General features: G+C 38.9%; 1 protein-coding gene across 1 annotated transcript in view; it reads right to left on the minus strand.

Moving 5' to 3' along the window:
- Positions 1-596: 596 nt before the first annotated feature.
- LOC116903124 (solute carrier organic anion transporter family member 1A1) overlaps positions 597-18,009 on the minus strand; it is a 44,662-nt gene continuing 27,249 nt past the window's right edge. Inside the window, exons 8-14 of the mRNA XM_032905476.1 lie at positions 14,468-14,632; positions 13,207-13,402; positions 11,200-11,365; positions 8,196-8,368; positions 5,038-5,102; positions 3,487-3,604; positions 597-816 (exon numbers count right to left, since the gene is read on the minus strand). Of these exons, the coding sequence (XP_032761367.1) occupies positions 597-816; positions 3,487-3,604; positions 5,038-5,102; positions 8,196-8,368; positions 11,200-11,365; positions 13,207-13,402; positions 14,468-14,632 (1,103 nt within the window). The remainder of the gene's footprint in view (positions 817-3,486; positions 3,605-5,037; positions 5,103-8,195; positions 8,369-11,199; positions 11,366-13,206; positions 13,403-14,467; positions 14,633-18,009) is intronic.

Genomic DNA, 18,009 nt, shown 5'->3' on the forward strand with positions numbered 1-18,009 from the left:
ATTAAGTTTCTCAGTGCTCTAAACAAAACATTCAACTGTGTGAAAGGAGTAATGAAAGAAGGGACTAGAAACAGGAAATGACACAGGAGTGAGAAGTCTAATCTCAGAAGCATCATGTCTACAATAATAAAAATATTTGACAACTCCTACATATAGACATATGGAGACATCTTGAACATAGAACAGTTAACTTTTCAATGTGACTTAATGAGAATGTATCTTTTCAGCTCTAAATACTTCCAACTGTGAACCATAAATTCAATGAAATTAAATAGTGTTTCAGGAATAGATAAGTTTTAAACTCATTTGAAGATGTGTGGGAAACACATACTTCCCTTGATTGAATTAAGAGAAAATGCTATGTGAAAATGAAGGAAGCTTTAAAGTGTAGTGTGTGGGTCACCATAAAAGTCTTCCCCAGGGAAATCTTAAGTATCACCCTGAAGTTCTGAAAATGATATCAGCAATTATTTTTATAGTGAGAAAATCAATTGTTGAGGTCCTTAAAGAGAAGGTTCCTATTGTATCTCTCAGGATTCCGAGGAAGGGAAGTGTGTATTCTGTTCATGGCCTTGAACAGGGAGGTAGAAAACTCATTACAGCTTCGTTTTCAGTTCTCCGTCATTCTCGACCTGAGGACTTCCATGCACATCTGTGCACTCACTTTCCTTCTCTGTGAGCATCATCTCTGTATGATCAGTTGCTGGAGAGTCAATGTCCCCGGGGAACTGGAATTTCCTCATAAGTATCAGAATGAAGAGTGCAGGGAGATAGCTTGATCCTCTTAGTGCTATAGGCAACCCCAGGTAAATGTGCCTATAGAAAAGAACTAATCTGTATTACATCTTAACATTTTTAGTGAAAGCTAATTTTGTATATTCTTACAGATCCTTTACTCTTTAAAGAAAAGCATCTAGGGATTATTTTGCTCATGTTCTTTACTGAGTTATTAACTATGCTTGTTAAAATGTCAAATAATTTCCAATATAAAAATTTAAACCTATTTCATCATTGGGGTGATGGCTAGTTTTCATTGTCAACTTTATTAGATTTAGGGTCATTATGGAAATTCACTACTGGGTGTGTCTATAAAGATGTTGCTTTCAAACAAGTTTAGCTGAGGATGAACTCCTACTGTGAATGTGAGAACCATTCTTTGGTATTCTATCATGTGCTGCTTCCTGATAGAACATGCAACACGACCAGATTACTCAAACTCATCATGCCACCAAATGTGGCCACACTTGGCCACAGTGTGTCCTCTGCCATTTTGGCCTGTTCTCTGAAAGACCTAGTCAGAACCCCACATTCAGGGAACTCTTCTTTTCTCTTCTGTTCATACACATATAAAATGACATAAAGTCACTTTTCAAGTTTTCTCTCCTACTCAGCATTGACATACTGTGTGTCCGTGAATGCATTTTTGTGATACTGAAATCTTTGTATGTAAAAATTAAGTCCTATTAGTCATATATATACATATATATATTCAATTTGTTCCTTTTCATGCTTAATTTTGCATGCATCAGCATGAAGTCGGTACACATTTTGTGAGATGAATTGGGTAATTTTCACTTTCAGGATTTCTTACAATAACTTATATACTTTTATAAGTATCTAATCTTTCTCTAAAGGCTAAAAGATGCCTTAAGGTTTCTGGAATTAATGTGTTGGGAAGTACTTATATTTGTCATATGCATGTTTCTAAATAATTATAAATGTCTTCCTTTATGTTCTCAACACATTAATAATAAAATCTGGTGTGATGAATAGTGTTTTCAACTACATACAACCTAGAATCTTCTGGAAAGATAGTTTCAGTGAAGGCTTTTGTAGATTATGTGGTCCTGTGAACATATCCTGAGACATTGCTCTGTTTACATTAACTGAGGTGAGAACACCAAGCCAACAATTGGTGGCACCATTCTTTAGCTGGAAAATCCCGGACTTGACTACATTTGAAGAGAAAATGTTCACAGCTGTTTCTGCCAAGACAAAGTGTTAGTATGTAACATAGATGCTCAAGACTTCTCATGTAATAATCCAGAAATATAACTGATTTTTGTTCTAGATGAGAAGTAGGTTTAAAAATATATTAGTTTCCTGCGAGCATTATAAAAGACTTTGACAGACGCTAAATTGTCTCACAGTTCCAGGATATCACCATTGTGGGGATGTTAAGGGATTGGGAACTTTTACCAACACAAACACATTGACAGTAGTTGAGTCCTTCTAGGAATGAGATCTCAGCTATTCCCCAACATACACACTTGGGACAGGGCATGCCAGCACTTTTCACTCCCACATATTTTTATTATAATGCTCACCCATCTAGAAATACAGCATGAGTGGATCATACCTAGGCAGGGGTAAAATTTCTTTTGGCTGAAGAGGCTTTAGGAGCAATGGGGGAATCTTTGCTACATTGCGGTCTGTAGCAAACAAAGGTCCTTTTTCCTATTCCTTGGGCCTGCTGCCCTAGAGGGCAAGGAAGGTAACAGAGGGAGTCTGTTGCAGAGTCAGCCTAACATGATCCCTAAGGATGGGGAAGCAGTGAACCCACAGTTCTTTCACTGTAGTGTTAATGGCAGCTGCCTGAGTAGCACTCAGAGTGGTGGGAAATAGACACATAATTACTTTAAGTCAAAACGGCAGCATGAAGCCACACACAACCGGGTGCGACCTGATCTCAGAGGGCTGGCTCCTTGGTCTCATGGTTCTTAAGGGTAATACCTCCAGTTATTCTATCATTCCCCATGCAACACTCTCAGCAGGCTTGTAGCATAACCACTTTACTGAGCCAAGTTGTGTTAATGAGGCTGCTAACTCATAAATCCAGTGGTTTCCCAGAGATGTGACCAACAGTGAAATGTAGATACCAGGTGCCTTTTCAAGATAACCCCTGGCTATAGCATCTGGCACATTTTGTTAAACTGCATGGTCCTACGCAGATTTGAGGTTCTCACTGAGTCAGGCTGCAAGCGTGAGAGGGCTGTGAGCTTTCCAGGAGCTGGAATGTCAGAATCTATGCTGCCTGAATATGCTAGGACTTTGTTATACCAACCCCTACATAAGGAAGGAGTTCCCCTTTTCTGAACCTAGATATGGGTTGATAGGAAATGAGAAGATTTTCTTCCCCCTACAGCACCCTTGTTCTAGGTCTCTGAATCTTCCTTCCTATATCCAGCATTCTGCCACGCTCGCTTAGCTCAAGATGTAGCTTTTCCCCTCCCAATCCAGGGACTCTAAGCAGATACCTCTTTTCTTTCTAAAATATTTTTGATGGGGTGTGTTAGGAAACTCACTCATGCTTAAATTAAGCACTATAGAAATGATGGGAAAATTTTAAAATATATAAAAAGGAAAGTATTCTACCCATGCGCATTCTAAAAATGAAGCCAAATATAATCTTATTTTTCAAGAAAATTTTAAATAGGAATGAGAGCATTCTATACTATGAAAGTAGACCTCAAGTGTTATCATTACCTGAAACTGTTTATGTCATACATCCTGCATGCCCCTCGCTGACCACATTTCAGGGTTCCCCAATGTAAACAGGTTCTGTCTAGCAAAGCGCCAAAGTAAACAGGTGCAGGAATACCAGCTGCAATGAAGAGAGAATTTTTTCAAAACAAAACAGACAAACAAACAAATCAACGACCACAAAAACAAAACCCAAGCCCATTAAGAGGAAGAAATGAGATGGGGAAGAAGTTGCCATTTTACTTGAAAACATTTCAATTTTCCTATTTAAGAAAACAATATAACAAATTATGAATGAAATGTTATAAACTTGCTTTTAGGAATTATAAGTTAGTGCAAAGTTTCTAGATCACAACAAATGAAAACTATGGATAAGATGCTAAGAAATTATTCCATGAGTTCATAGATATGAACCTCATGTATTTTCTGAAATGTCTTGTGTTGTGTTTCTGTGTGTCCAACTAACAAAAACCATTTCCTACTGATTTTTTATTGAATCTACTAAAAGATAAAGGTTAACTAAGTTTAGGTAAGTTCTTTAAAAACAAGAGAAACATTTTTATTTCTATGACTACTTCATTTTCAGACAAATTACCAGTAGCCAGTTCCAAACACAAAGGCTTGTAAACTGAAGTTCAAAGTAGTGTGATCAGAACCCACCTATGTAAAAGAGATTTCATGTTTGTGGGACTTTCCTGCATATGGATACTTAGACTATTGCAGATCGAAAGACAAATTATCTTTACCTCTTTTATTGATAATTCATTGTCCCATTTCTGTGTCTGTCTTTATGTCCCTGTGGCTATTGCATGAAGCCTTTGGGGAAATATCTTGACTTAAGAGGCAGTATAGGAAAGAGGCCTTACAGTATCTAGCCTCCACCCACACAAACACTAAGAATGCCAACAGGTAGCATCTGAGTCTACAGCACAGAAATTCCTGCTTTTCTGTAACCAACGTACCTGACATTCTTACAGATATCTTTGAGAAGTACCTTGTATGTGGATTCCTTTTTCTCTAACTATAAACATCACAAAATAGCTCTCATGTTCTAACATGATATTTGATTCCAGACTAAAACCCTTATTCTCTTTAAGGTAAAGGGTGTGTTTGGGGTTGACAATGTGTGGTGGTTTGACTCTGATTGACTCTGAAAGCACCACTAGGTGTAGCCTCGTTGGCCTAGGTGTGGCCTTGTTGGAGGAAGTAGGTCACTGTGGGAGTGGGTGATGAGACCCTCCTCCTAGCTTCCCACGAGACAGTCTTTCCTGGCTGAAGTCAGATCAATATACAGAACTCTTGGCTCCTCTAGCACTGCCAGCAATGCTGCCGTGCTTCCTGCCATGATCATAATGGACTGGACCTCTGAAAGTGTAAGGCAGCCCTAGTTAAATGTTTTCCTTTCTAAGTGCTGCCTTGGTCATGGTGTTTGTCCACAGCAATGGAAACCCTTTACCCTAAGACTCAGGTAAAGGTTATCTTCGTATCAGAAAAAAAGTAATTGGTTACTAAGCTCTTAATATTGGTCTGATATGTTGAGGAAATTATTCATACCAAATACTCGTGTGCAAAATGTATGTAATCCAACTCCAAGTGACTTCTCTTCAGACTTGACAGACCTGAAAGAAATACATTCATACACACATACATATACATATATACATACATATATACATACATACACACATACATATACATATATACATACATACATATATACATACAAGTTCATTAGGCAAATTCATATCTGTCCTAGGATCCTCCCAATGACAATGGTACTTCATGATTATAATGCTTAAGATTTTCATCCTGAAGTGAGAATGTTACAGCTCTACCTCTGTGAAGCCCATACAGAAGAAGGTCGTCTCGCCTCTGAGCTCCACACACCTAAAGCAGGGCTGAGCCCTTTAACAGACGTTGTCTGCTAACTCAGATGAACAGTTTCCTGGTTACCATGGAAGATGCCATGCCATACCCATGATACCCCAAACCTTTGAAACCAGAAAACAAATAAATCATTATTCCCTTAAGTTTTGGGGTGCTGTTCTTACTTTGTTTTGGTTTGGTTTGTTTCTGTCCAGGCCTTTTGTTGGTGATAAAGCAAGCGCATGCCATAAAAGCAAATTGGAAATATGGCAAATGCAGTCCAACAAAACAGAGAAAGAATCCATTATGCACATTAGGACATTAAGAAAATGACTTTGTCATATAGAATTATTGACCTTAGGTGTTTTTTCCCTTGTACTGTCAAATAATAGACTTTAGGTGGTTTTGAGAATTAAATACAAAGTGGAGGCCTATTAAACACAAACTGAAAAATAATCTTGTAAATTAGGAATACAGAATCCCTTTTAAAAATGTGGTCTTTTCCAACCTAGTACACCCTTGGGTAAGAAAATCATAATACATGCAACTTGGAATTTCATTTAGGGAGTGACTCCATCAAGGAGTTCAAGAAAACACAACAGTGTAGAAGAGTCAGGATGGAAAACAAACGCTTTATCCATCATTCACATTGCAATCATCAAATTCAGCAAGAAAAAGCGAAGAAATACAAGAATAATAATTAGAATAGACCATAACCTTGGTACATCAAGAAATCACACATTTGGGCTAAAAGATTGCTCAGTGAGTAAGCTTCTTGCCTCCAAGCTGGACAAACTATTTCAATATGTGGAACCCACATGGTGAAAAGAGAACCAACTTCTGAGAGATGATCTCTTATTTCAATATGAATGCCATGGCTGTTGAAATACACACACACACACGCACACACACACACACACACACTCACAGATTCAGGTACACAGAAAATGTTTTAAATAATCATATATTAAAATATCAATTAACCTAGGTTGTTTGCCCCCCCACAACCAGTGGAAGAGTCAACATCAAAATGTAAGATAATTCAAAAAGTGAGGGATAGAAGTTAGAGCAGGCATGAAGCAAGCATGAGAGCACTTTGCACACTCTAACAGAAGAGTTCAGCTGAACTTCACCTAAGACTGTCCTCCTCTGTGAGTAAAATTCATCTTTATCAACTAACTGATCCTGCAGCTTTGGAACCGAGGCACCTGGAGTAGTGAGGGAGAAAGAATCATTTAACCACATCAGCTAAATCTGCCTGGCAGGTGATAGAGTGACAGATGTCACAGACAAATGACCCTCACTTTCAAGAATAATTCTTGTCTTATTCACTAGCAATCCTGATGCCTTCATCTGTCCATGAACTTATGAACAAGGCATATAGCACATCTCCATTTGGTGAATATTCAAAATATAACATCTTACAATGGAAAATGAATTAATGAATGAAAAAGGGCATATATCTATTCCAGTGAGTGTATATAATGAATAGAAGCAGGTGAAATGAAGAAAGGATAGGGAAAGGAAGGGTTAGACAATGAGAGAGAAGAAAAGAGAAGAGAGGAGAAGAGAGCAGAGGTGGGAGGAAGGGTAGGATAGTGTAGTTTAGGCTCAGGGAGGAGTGGGAAGGAAAGATAGGAGAAAGGAAAGGAAGAAATGAAAACAGATGTGAGGGGAGAAAAAGAGGGAAGCAATGGAGAAGGAAAGGAAAAAGAGGTTTGGGTAAGAAGGATGGGGGTGGAGGGCACAGAAAGAATGTGGAAAAGGAAATGGAAAAGCCCAGGGCAAAGAGAAAGAGAAGGGAGAAATGACAACCTTGGTTCACTCAAAAGGATAAAGTGTTATGAATCACACACCTTGGTTAATTCAACTTTGCTTCTCAATGCCAATGAGATAGGAAAAGATGGGGTTGAACTCCTTCCTCTTGCTAGTGGGTGTGAAGTTTGATAGACTGGTAAAAACATCTACTAATAATATAAAAATTTGAAGTTGGCTGTGCGACTTGCTCAGTTTGTGTGAGAATTTAATGTCTATCATTGCATTCATGTACCTCCTGCTTAAAGAATATCTATTATTGCCTTCGTGGCTTTTGTTAAAGACTGATTGGGCTCAGGATGTCAGGGAGGATTGGACCTTTTTACACAGAGAGTTTCACACTCTGCCAGTCAGTTCACTGAGTGCTAGACAGCTACCCTCAGTTGCCTAAACAAGAAGTCTGTTCATTTCGGCTTAATAAAGGAAGGAGATAGGAAAGGACAGGAAGGAAATTTTTCAGAAAACTTTAAATTACCATTAAATTTAGCAGTCCTTACTGTAACAGTCTTAATAAAGGAATCTTACTTAGAACATTGAGGTTCTTGGAGTCATGACTCCACGGGCCTTTCTTCAGGAAAAAATAAATTTAATAAATGACAAGAATAAACCTAGATGGCTCATTTGCATGGGACAGTGGGTGAACATGCTTGCCTCAAAGGCTTACTGATCCATGTTCAGTCTCTAGAGTCCAGGAATATATGTAAAAAAATTAAAATAAAAAGCCCAATTCAGTGGAATGCATATCTAATTCCCTCAGTGAAATAAGAGAAAACAGAATTGCTTGTAACCTTGGGCAGGTCAGCAGGAGTACACAGGCAGCACAACAGTAGGAATACCAAGAAAGATCATGCCTCAAATAGAAGGTGAAAGGAGAGAACAGTTTCCCCAACGTGTTGGCCTGTCTGCATTCTTGGAAGCACATAGGAGTCCACACCATGCACACATGTGCACACATAGCATACATACACTCCCATATGCACCCACTACTAAGGACGAAAGAGAGAAAACTAAATGAAGGGTTTACTTATTACCTCAGAAAAACCATGTACCCAGGTATGGCTGTAAGTGAGTAGATGAAACTGATAATTATTGTTAAGATTAAAAAGTACTGCAGCCTGTTGGCACACTCAGGACCTTTTTTACACAGACCCAGGACTGCAGACGAGTTTCCTAATGACTGAATGCAGCTGCAATCCTGAAACACCTGTCAAAAAAGAACAACAATATTAGGCTTAAATTTAAGCCTAATTTTCAGTATTGTCTGCACAGACAGTTGGATCAAAATGGAGAGCATTGGGTCAATGACATGACTCAGCGGAAGAGCACTCACATAATCTAAATGAGGACCTGAGTTTGGGCACAAATGCCATTAAATAAAAAAAAAAAACACTAAAATAATTAAAATGCAGGCTAATTGTCTTCTCTCTCTCTCTCTCTCTCTCTCTCTCTCTCTCTCTCTCTCTCTCTCTCTCTCTCTCTCTCTCTCGGTATCTCAGATTTTGTCATTAAAATATAAAAGGTAGATTTTAAAATTTGGTATGTTTTAAGCACACTAAGTAAATTTGTAAAAATTCACTTATTTTGAATTCACACTTTATCTTTACCTTATTTTTATTTGTTTGGTTTTTACTTTTATGTGTGTGCATGTACATGTGCTGTGTGTATGTGTGTGGTGTGCATGCATGTGCATGTATGTATCTATGTCGGCATATTTCTGTGCCATGGCATGCATCTAGAAGTCAGGAAACAATGTATGTTCTCTCATTCTCTCATGTGGAACCCAGAATATGATTCTGGTAGTAAGACTTGGTGACAAATGCCCTTACCCAGTTAGCCAAATTTCTAGCTTGTAGATAATTATTTTTTTTAATTAAATAAAATGTCCTTGTTTGTTTTTACCTTCTATTAAGTACTAAAATATCATGTGTCTCAGAATGTTGATGGAATAGTTAGGAACTTACTGATGAATGAAGTTATGTCCCCAAAGAGAAGTGTTTACTTGAAAAATAAAGCCAATATTTTTTGAATTGTTATGTTTCCAAGTCTGATTACCAACCACCTCTAAGTATTTTAACATGTTTAAGGAAAGGAAAGATGCTTGATTCTTTGTCATGCTAAACTATCATGATGGGGGACTGGGGAGATGGAACAGTCAGTAACGTCCTATAGTCCTATAGAAGCATGAGAACCTGAGTTCTTATCCCAGCACACATGGGAAAATGCATGAATAGAGGATGAGCTGGATTCACTGGTGCTCTGAAGGTGGGAACAGGTGACTCTCTGTGGGGTGGTGGACCATGAAAGGAAGCGTGATAAAGTCAAGCTAAAGGCTAGAAGCCCTAGAGACCCTGAAGGGACAGTGGGAGCTTTGCCTGCTCCCAGCACCAGGCCCCAGTTATGTACCCACAGCCCCCAATAGAGAGATTTGTGGCCATCAGTCGCATAAGGGCAACGCCCCCAAACCCTTCCACATGTAGGGGCATCCCTTACATCTCAGACCAAGACAATAGGAAAAGAAATGTGACCACAGTCAAGTAGGCTCAAAATAGACTTCTCCATGCTAATGAGGTACCTAGAGGCCTAGAGGGCGTTGCCAATGAGCTTCTGTCCCCAGATATTCCTCCCTGCAAAAGATATCTAATCCCATGCCCACCCTGAGAAGTGGGGTACGGTTTTATGCATCCACTTTCCACCATGACAGTAATCTGTTTGGAACCATGAACTGTCTCTTTTCATCAAGATCTGCTATTAGGTGCCATGGAGAAGGCCATTGTCTGCAGAGGCACATCCTAGTCTCCTGTAGTAGGCCTCTCTGTGCTCCCTGCCACAACTGCCACCAAACAAAGGTCAATCTTTCTGCTGGGACAAGCTAGACAGAAATCCCCCTTCTCCCCTCCTTGCCCCCACAACCTGGGCTAGACACTGTCCCCAGCCTATGGATACCCAACTCTCATTCTCAGCTCTTCATGGCCCCCAAGGGTACCTGGATGTCCAAAAGCCTGAGAACCCCACAGCCCTGGCTCTAACACAGGCCCGGGGAACCCTGAACTAGGGTTAGTCTCAGACTGAGCTTCTCCACCCCTGGAGCTCTGTCAGTGGAAGCATGGGGTAAATGCAGTCAAACTCCCCAAGTTTCACCCCACCAAGTAGCTGTGCCCAGTGTCAGATAGGGGCTAACAACTCTACAACTCCCTGGATTCACTTGCCAGGCAGCTTAGCAGAACCAGAAAATTCTAGGACACTGAGTTCCTGTCTCAGAAGCACAAAATACATGTGATCTGAAAGTCAAGGGGTACTCACCTTTTGGGGTCCATAGGCACATGCTCCTGCATACCACATACGCGTACCCACAATAAATGGATAGATAGATAGATAGATTAATAGATAGATAGATAGATAGATTAATAGATAGATTAAAAGATAGATTAAAAGATAGATTAATAGATAGATAGTTGACAAAAAGCTCATGATATGAAAAGTTTTTTGCCAACCTCAACTACACAGCAAGTCTGAGGTCATCCTGGGAATCATGAAACCCTATCTCAACAAAGGGAAAATTCTGTGCGGAGTAATTTATCAACTTTAATGTTGATTTTTATGTATGCTTCTGTATCTGTGTTGATACAAACAGGTTCGTGCTGTTGTCTAAGAAAGTCAGAAGAGTGTCAGATATCCTGGAGCTGGAATTCTGAGCTGCACCTTCTGTGTTGAGGGAACTAAATATGTCCTCTGAATGAGCAGCAACTGCTCTTTATACCTAAGTTATCTCTCCAACCCATTTAGAGCATTTAAACTCAGATCACTTGAATAATGATTTCAACTCTTGGTAATTACAAAATAAAGCTAAAAAACTCTGTCAATGTTTTATATAATCTCTGGGATTTGTAACATCAAGTATGCATATACAGAGGAAATTGAGTTGTTCTCAAAAAATATCAATCTATTTTAAGCAAAGACTATACTTTGCTTTTTAGCAGAGGAAGGTTTAGGTCATAGCACAGGTTAACTCAGCCCAAACACTAAAAGGATATTTACCATGTTGGTTCCAGTTCCAACAAACTTCTTACAGCCCGCAAGGCAGGCTGACATGTATGCTACACCATTGTCTCCACACACTGGATCCCATGTGTTCGTTGAGCAGCTACACCTTGTGTTGCAGTCAGCAAGGACCTTGCTCTCCACATGTAGTTGGTGCTGAACTCTAAAATGATTTAAAATAATGGTATGAATGCTGAAAAATCTACCCAAGCACTTTATTTTCTTTTTTTTCTCAGTATGTACACACACACACACACACACACACACATACACACACACACATGGGGGTGGGGGAGAGAGAGAGAGAGAGAGAGAGAGAGAGAGAGAGAGAGAGAGAGAGAGATTGTCATCTTTTCCCCAGAACAGAAACTAAAATCATTCACATATCAACATGTGGTCCTTATAGTATGATTTCACCGCACAAGTTATTTTTTCCCATGATCTCATGAATGTAATTTTTAGTTACATCCAAACCAAAAATAAAGTGCCTACCCTATGGGAAAACATTCTGCTGTCAGAGCTAAATTAAAAAGGGCTAATATCTCATTGATCTGCATGACAGGATATAATGAAAGAGGAATGATATAAACAAACTCTGCAACTTCCATTTATAAGAAACTCTTAGCTCCTAAAATGGAATGTTTGACTGACCACACATGCTCTTCTGAGATAGAAAGTGCACAGCACTGACGATGAGATTTAAAAAGGAAAATGTGGGAGTCTGGAGGCTGAATTTAAATCCTGTTTCCCAAACCCACCATGGAGTCAGCATGACAGGAGATGGACTCAGTATGTACAACTCTACTCTGGTGGTGTTGGAGCCATTTTCTTTAAACACACTAATCCTCACACCCTGAATTTCAATTTGCACATCTCCAAAGTGATGGAAAATTTCCTATATGAAAATTAAATAAAATCAGATTTTATATATATATATACATATATGTATATATATACATATATGTTTATATGTTGTATATAATTATACAATATATAAATACTTATTTTATATTTGAAATCATTTAAATACTATAATTCTTAAGAATGTTGAAAGAAATTTTAATTTTAATCTCTCTGTCTCTTTTTCACGTTCCCTCTCTGTCATGAGTGTTTTGGGGGGGCAGTTTGTATGTAGGAACAGGTTTACAACAGCATGCATGTGTGCATGTGTGCATGCGGTAATCAGTAGATAATCTTCCACTTGTTAGAGACAGAGTCCCCTGTTGTTCACTGCTTGCTGCAAAATGCCAGATTAGCAGATTCATGAACTTTAAGGTTTCCTCCCTGTGCCACTCAGCTCACTGCAGGAGTTCTGGGATTATAGATACCCTACAAAGTCTACTTTAAATGGGTTCTGTGGATCTGAACTCAGGTCCCTTTGCATGAATCTTTACTGCTGTGTTCCCTGGCATTCTGAAAGAGACCTCAAGTATATGGTTTACTTCATTTTAACTGATTGGTTGATCTTATAACTATGCCCTAAATTAAGTTTTAAATTTCTCAAGCTAATATATAATATGGCCAGGAAACACATAAAACGCAAAATTTAAGATTATAGAATGTGATATACTTATAGCAGTGACATTTATAAGCATACACATTAATTGACTTATGTATTAGATTCAATTATGTTAAATTTGAGCCCATTGTAGATACTTATGAAGGCTTGCAGCCTGCACAGTCAACTTTAAAGCTACCTCTTTATAGGAGTATGAAATACATGAATAATCTAGGCTACATAGCCTCAGGCTTTGTTACACTTTACAGCAGACTAGGGTATCACCAACCATCCACATGAATGTGGAATAAACTTACACACTGATAGTCTTCAGGTCTCTTTAATAAGCTCACACCTTGCATGAGATGGCATAAGATTGATGAATGGGAGAAAATATAAAATAACCATGGATCGCTGCCATAGAGTGATAATAAAGTGATCTGTCGATGAAGAGATTGAACCAGCAATTGTGAGATTGTTTTGATCTTCGTTAGGAAACAACGTACCCTTTGTAAGAGGTGGTTAATCCAGCAACTGCTGCATTGTCACAGGTCAACATAAAGTGACAAAGAAAAAGAAGATATTCAAACACCGATAGGCAAAATGCTAGGTATGCAGCTTTCTTGACAGTAATCTTAAACTTCTTCATAATAAAGCCACCAATTAAATACCCGAGGCATACGGGAGGTAAGCTATAAACACCTGTAAACACAAGTGAAGCAGTATTCATAAGAACATCAGAAAAGTAAATGTCATCTATTTGTCCAATACATTTTACACAAGAAACCATTTATCTTAAATCTATCTTCACTCTACCCCTATTCACTCATGTATTATATAAAATGAGGTTTACAAATGCCCATAACACCACTTTAAAAACACATTTACTTAATCATTTGCAGAAGGTTATAAACACCTTTATGAGCATCACACACACACACACATACACACACACACACACACACACACACACAATATTAAATATTTCACTTGTTTCTTTCCACTCTGTGTATTGGGAATTTGACTTTGCTCCAGGTGATTTTGAAGGTTGCTACTGAGTCTGTATTTATCAAGTGTCAAACATTGTGTGCATCATTGATGTCCAGCATTTTTCCTCCCTGACTCTCTTTCCAAAGAAGGAGATAGAGAGAGAGAAAGAAGAAAGCCTGTGTAGGATAGATTCACACAGCACTAGCCCCATCTTCTACAGCTCCAGTTAATTTTTTTCAACTTAGGGTGAGGATTGGGATTTGTACTTTTAGATAATTTTAGATTATGTGGCAGCCCATGATCCTCAGTTTTCAAGGGTAAAGTAGGGTCCCTGACTTTCGTATAACTAACAAGAAAAGCAGTGTGGCTACCCAGACCAACAGGGGTCTGAGACGGTGAATTAGGAGGAATGTGGAGATCAAGAACTGCAGTCCAGATGGAAAATGTGAGTATAAGATGTAAAAGCCAAGTGAGTTAACTCTATATTCCTCTTTGAATCAACATATTGATATTTGAAAACTGACTAATATGAGCACCTCCTAAGATTTCTATAATCATGATAATTTCCTTTCAGTTCAGAGAAAAATCAGAGAGGGAATTTCAGGCTTTTTCTTCTTTTATCCTTTCTAGATTTTCTTGGAGATTAGAAGGAAGACATTTACAAGGCTATCCTAAGATATTTCATTTCCTTGTATTCTCCTAATTACATTATCTTACTGTTAAACATGTCCTTGTGTGAGGGGTAGGTGCTACTAAGTAATAAATGAACATACATACCTATGAGGAATATTGCCTCTGCAGTAGATTTTCCATACTGCTGTTCCAGGTATTTGGGCAAGAACGTAAATGTATTAATAAAGCCATTCACCTGGAGCACACTTGTAAGGATGAAAAGCATGTAAATCGGATTGCAGAAGAGCCTCTTCATGAACGTCAAGAAATCTGAAACAAGTAAGCATACAGACCACCAACCTAACTCAGCCTTGCATTCTGTGCCCAGCGATCCTCTGAAATATCACTGATTCTTTATTGTAACACATCTTTAGAATTTGGAACTAAAGTTCTATATCATTGTTTAAGTCATGTTGAAGTTAGTGACACAACAGGCTATATATGAATCAAAGCACAACTGTGAGAACAAACAAAATGATTAAAAGATGGGATTGTGTCTCTGGCCACACTTTCATTTGCTTCTCTCTCCCTTCCTTCTCAGGCATTCACCAAAGAGTGATGTCTGTTTTCTGGAATCAGTGAGGAATGGAGTTTGATGAAGTTGCATTTCTGGTTCTGATGGTATCACACCTTAATGCAAGAATGAATAAGCTAACAGATTATGAATACTCCAGGAATCACCCTACAGCCCAGACAACCCCAGCATCTTACCAGATCTTCAGAGGACACACATTAGAAGCATATATTGATTATCATAAATGCCACAATTCAAAAGTCTCACTGTAAGTAATGCCAGTCAGTTTATGTATATCAGGAACCTTCCAAGTTTTCCCTCTTTAAGAAGCTGAAAGTGTTTTTCCACTGGATGGTTTTAGCACCTTTATCAAAGATCAAGTAAAGATGGGTGTGTGGGTTCATTTCTGGGTCTTCATTTCTAGATCTTCTATTCCATAGATCTACCTGTCTGTCTCTGTACCAATACCATATAGTTTTTATCGCTATTGCTCTATAATACAACTTGAGGTTAGGAATGGTTATTCTCACAGAATTTTTTGTTTATTGTTGAGAATAGTTTTCACTATCAACTGGCAGTTAGCATGTAGAAGAATGCAAAATGATCCATTTTTATCCCCTTGTACCAAGCTCAAGTACAAGTGGATCAAGGACCTCCACATAACACCAGATACACTGAAAAAACTAATAGAAAAGAAAGTGGGGAAGCACCTTGAACACATGGGCACTGGAGAAAATTTCCTGAACAAAACACCAATGGCTTATGCTCTAAGATCAAGAATAGACAAATGGGACTTTATAAAACTGCAAAGCTTCTGTAACGCAAAGGACACTGTCAATTTAACAAAAAGGCAACCAACAATTGGGAAAAGGTCTTTACCAATACTACATCCAATAGAGGACTACTATACATTATATACAAAGAACTCAAGGAGTTAGACTCCAAAGAGACAAATATCCCTATTAAAAAATGGGGTACAGAGCTAAAGAAAGAATTCTCAGCAGAGTAATATTGATTGGCAGAGAAGCACCTAAAGAAATGTTCAACATCCTTAGTCATCAGGAAAATGCAAATCAAAACAACCCTGAGATTGCACCTCACACCAATTAGAATGGCTAAGATCAAAAACTCAGTTGATAGCAGATGCTGGTGAGGATGTGGAGAAAGAGGAATATTCCTCCATTTTTGGTGGGATTGCAAGCTGGTACAACCACTCTGGAAATCAGTCTGGAGGTTCCTCAGAAAATTGGGCATAATATTATCTGAGGACCCAGCCATACCACTCCTGGGCATATACCCAAAAGATGCTCCAACATATAACAAGGGCACATGCTCCACTATATTCACAGCAGCCTTATTTATAATAGCTAGAAGATGGAAAGAGCCCAGATGTCTTTCAAAAGAGGAATGGATACAGAAAATGTGGTACATTTACACAATGTAGTACTACTCTGTTATTAAAAACAATGACTTCATGAAATTATTAAGTAAATGAATTGAACTAGAAAATACCATCCTGAGTGAGGGTAACACAATCACAAAAGAACACACATGATATATATTCACCGATAAATAGATATTACCTCAAAGGCTGAGAGTACCCAAGATATGATTCACAGACCACATGAAGCTCAAGAAGAAGGAAGACCAAAGTGTGGATGCTTCAGTCCTTCTTAGAAGGGGGAACAAAATACTCACAGGAGGAAATACAGAGACAAGGTGAGAGCAGAGACTGAAGGAAAGGCCATCCAGAGACTGCCACAACTGGTGATCCAACACACATACAGTAACCAAACCCAGACAATATTGGGGATGCCAAGAAGTGCAGGCTGACGAGAGACTGATATGGCTGTCTCCTGAGATTTTCTGTAAGAGGTGGACAAATACAGAGCCAGAGGCTTGCAACCACCCATTGGACTGTGAACCAGGTCCCAAATGGAAGAGTTAAAGAAAGGTCTGAAGTAGCTGAAGGGGTTTACAACCCCATAGGAAGAACAACGGTATCAACCTACCAGACACCCCAGAGGTTCCAGGGACTAAACCACCAACAAAAGAGTAGACATGGAGCAACCCATGGCTCCAGGTGCATATGTAACAGAGGATGGCCTTGTTGGGCATCAATGGGAGGAGAGGACCTTGGTCCTCTGGAGCCTTCATGCCCTAGTGTAGGTGAATGCCAGGGCAGGGAGGTGGGAGGGAGTAGGTGGTTGGGTGGAGGAGAGGCAAGTGTTGGGGAATGTGATAGGGGGGTCCAAAGGGGAAACTATGAAAGGGGATAACATTTGAAATGTAAATAAAGAAAATACCCAATAAAAAAGAAAGAAAAACAAAAGAAGCAGAAAGTCGAGTTTGTAGCCTGTCTCTAGGGAATGGATTGGCTCTCACTAAAGATAATTTGACTGAAATCCACGATTAACAGTCTTTTTCTTTTTCATGTCTTCTGTCTTGATTTTTCTAATTTTATACTACCCTTCATAAATTGCCTCAAGTTTCATTTTGATAAAAGTGCCAAGAATAAAACACTTATCGGTAGAGACATAGCAGTTTAATAAAATGAAATGGTTTCTCGTGGCAAAACCCATCTTTGTGAGTGTATGATATGGTTGCAGTCAGTTTTCCTGGGAGCTTCTGGACTCACCCATGTTTGTTGACATCCCTGACCTCCTAAACGAATCTCCAAGGTTCACAGTTATTTTCTGTGCGTCTTATTCTCTGCTAAGCTCTTTCATAGTATTGAAGTTTAGGTTGATCTGGTAGACCACAAAGTTGTACACATGTGAACATTTGTATTTTCTGGAGAATCTTAAACATGACTATGATTCTAAGTAGGTTCAAGCCTCTGCACTGACTCATAGTATGACTGTCTCCTCAGCCATGGTCTCTAATGCTTTAAGACATGTGACCATTCAGCTCACATTGCTGTTGGAGGTTGTGTATGGTCGGGAAAATAGCAATGTCATAAATAAAATGCCCACCATAGGAGTTTGTGCCAGAACAACACAGAAACCCAGGCTATAACTCGCTACTACCTTCATTTGACAGGTAAATCTCTGGTGTCCCGGTCTTCCAGTTACACACTTTCAGAATTCCAGAGCCCAAGCCCTTACATCCTAACTCTGACTTCTGGAGAATA

The sequence above is a fragment of the Rattus rattus genome, chromosome 6, assembly GCF_011064425.1.
Source record: "Rattus rattus isolate New Zealand chromosome 6, Rrattus_CSIRO_v1, whole genome shotgun sequence".
Lineage (NCBI taxonomy): Eukaryota > Metazoa > Chordata > Mammalia > Rodentia > Muridae > Rattus > Rattus rattus.